Below are 1683 nucleotides of genomic sequence, written 5' to 3'. Positions count from 1 at the left end.
TAGCCGCGGGACGGGGCCGCGCGGGGCCGCGCGGGGCCGCGCGGTGCCGCGCGGTGCCCCCGCTCAGCCGGCTCCTGCAGATCTTCTCCCTGGGCTACTGCCCCACGGGCGAGTGGCTGGCGGTGGGCATGGAGAGCAGCAACGTGGAGATCCTGCACGTGAGCAAGCCCGACAAGTACCAGCTGCACCTGCACGAGAGCTGCGTGCTGTCCCTCAAGTTCGCCTCGTGCGGTAGGCGCGGGGCGGCGGGCGCCGCGCGGGGCGGCCCCTGCACCCCCGGCGTCCCCGGGGCCGCGGCGGCGCCCGGGCCCGCGCCAAGGGGCCCCCGCGGCGCCGCTCTCTCGTCCCGCAGGCAAGTGGTTTGTGAGCACGGGCAAGGACAACCTGCTCAACGCCTGGCGCACGCCCTACGGCGCCAGCATCTTCCAGGTGAGGGGCCCATCTGAGCCGGGGGCACGGGAGGTGCCCGGTCCGCGCGGATGAGGGATCCCTGCTCCGTCCCGGTCCCTACACCCCGTTGTGCCCTCAGCCCCTCTCTTCCTTCCAGTCCAAAGAGTCCTCCTCAGTGCTGAGCTGCGACATCTCTGTGAACGAGCAGTTCATCGTCACGGGCTCCGGCGACAAGAAGGCCACGGTGTACGAGGTGGTGTAGCGAGGAGCCGGCGCTGCCGCGGGAGCCGCTTCCCCCTCCTCGTTCATCTCCCTCCAGCAGTAACAAGGACTGGGGTGGGGGGGCCAGATTTCGGCTACCCCCTTCCCAGCCTCCTGCCTTCGTGCAGACGAGGTTGGAGGGATCCGGGACACCTGGGGTCTTCGCTGCTGGAGCTGGTGGGGTAGCACCCATGGGTAGGGAGGGCACAGGGGGGCTGGACTTTGCACCCCCAGGACYGTCCGTCCTGGGCCCCGAGGAGCAGGAGCAGCCGGCAGAGCGGGACCAGGTCCCAGCGAGCGGCAGAGSCCGGCGCCGGCCGCTGCTCCCCGCTTACCGCTACGGCGTTAGTGGCACCCATTTTCTGCTGCAAACCAGCTGTAAATGCCCAGCAATGTATTTAACAGTGTTTTCAATCCCTTACTAATAAAAAGGAGCAAAAGAGCGCGTGGTTTGTGTGTGTGCGGGGGGACAGGACGGGCGGCGGGGCAGCCTTGGCCGCTTGGGTCTCCCCTCTCCTTGCCTTTGCAGGGCGCTCCTGGTGCCCACGGGGGCCCCGTGCCCCCCCACCTTCCAAAGAGCTGCTCCGGGYGGGGTAAAGAGCCCCCGGGTGCGCGCGGGAGCAGCCCCTGCGGCTGCAGCCCCTGCAGACACCTGGGGGGTTAACCAGCAGCAGGGCCAGGGCTGCGCGCGCTGCATTGGCCCCTCGGCCAAGACCTCCCMCCCAGCAGCCGCTGTGCGGTCCCCGTGGCCCCGGCGCCCCGCTCCGGACACAGCCCCACTCCGGACATGGCCCCGCTGCGTGTTTTGTCGGGTTTTATTATTAAATACAAGGAGCGAGCACGGAGCCCCTCCTCTCCGCCCTGGCCCAGAGCCTTAACCAAAACCCCAAACATTGCATTAAAAAAAAGCTCCCTGCCCACCCCCCCACTCGAGGTTTAGAAATAAGCGATGCCCAAAAGAACAACCGGGAGCGCAGGGAGTCCCTGGGTGCCGCGGGGCGCCCGGCTGCGGGGCTGCCAGCGCCGTCCCCC

The 1683-nt window shown here is 68.7% G+C and overlaps 2 protein-coding genes across 2 annotated transcripts in view; one reads left to right on the top strand and one right to left on the bottom strand.

Annotated features, from left to right (window-relative positions):
- Positions 1-705, top strand: part of TLE2 (transducin like enhancer of split 2) — a 13047-nt gene extending 12342 nt beyond the window's left edge. The window contains exons 10-12 of the mRNA XM_026038783.1: positions 81-231; positions 353-429; positions 548-705. Of these exons, the coding sequence (XP_025894568.1) occupies positions 81-231; positions 353-429; positions 548-652 (333 nt within the window). The 3' untranslated portion in view covers positions 653-705. The remainder of the gene's footprint in view (positions 1-80; positions 232-352; positions 430-547) is intronic.
- Positions 706-1061: 356 nt separating this feature from the next.
- The window catches only part of LOC112946834 (transducin-like enhancer protein 1), an 8825-nt gene continuing 8203 nt past the window's right edge, over positions 1062-1683 (bottom strand). The window contains exon 12 of the mRNA XM_026038782.1: positions 1062-1072. Coding sequence (XP_025894567.1) covers positions 1062-1072 — 11 coding nt within the window. The remainder of the gene's footprint in view (positions 1073-1683) is intronic.

Source organism: Nothoprocta perdicaria, unplaced genomic scaffold (assembly GCF_003342845.1).
Source record: "Nothoprocta perdicaria isolate Ctin4 unplaced genomic scaffold, notPer1 scaffold_218, whole genome shotgun sequence".
Taxonomy (NCBI): Eukaryota; Metazoa; Chordata; class Aves; order Tinamiformes; family Tinamidae; genus Nothoprocta; species Nothoprocta perdicaria.
The sequence above is the reverse complement of the archived record's forward strand: the minus strand, read 5'-3'. Positions and strand labels throughout refer to the sequence as shown.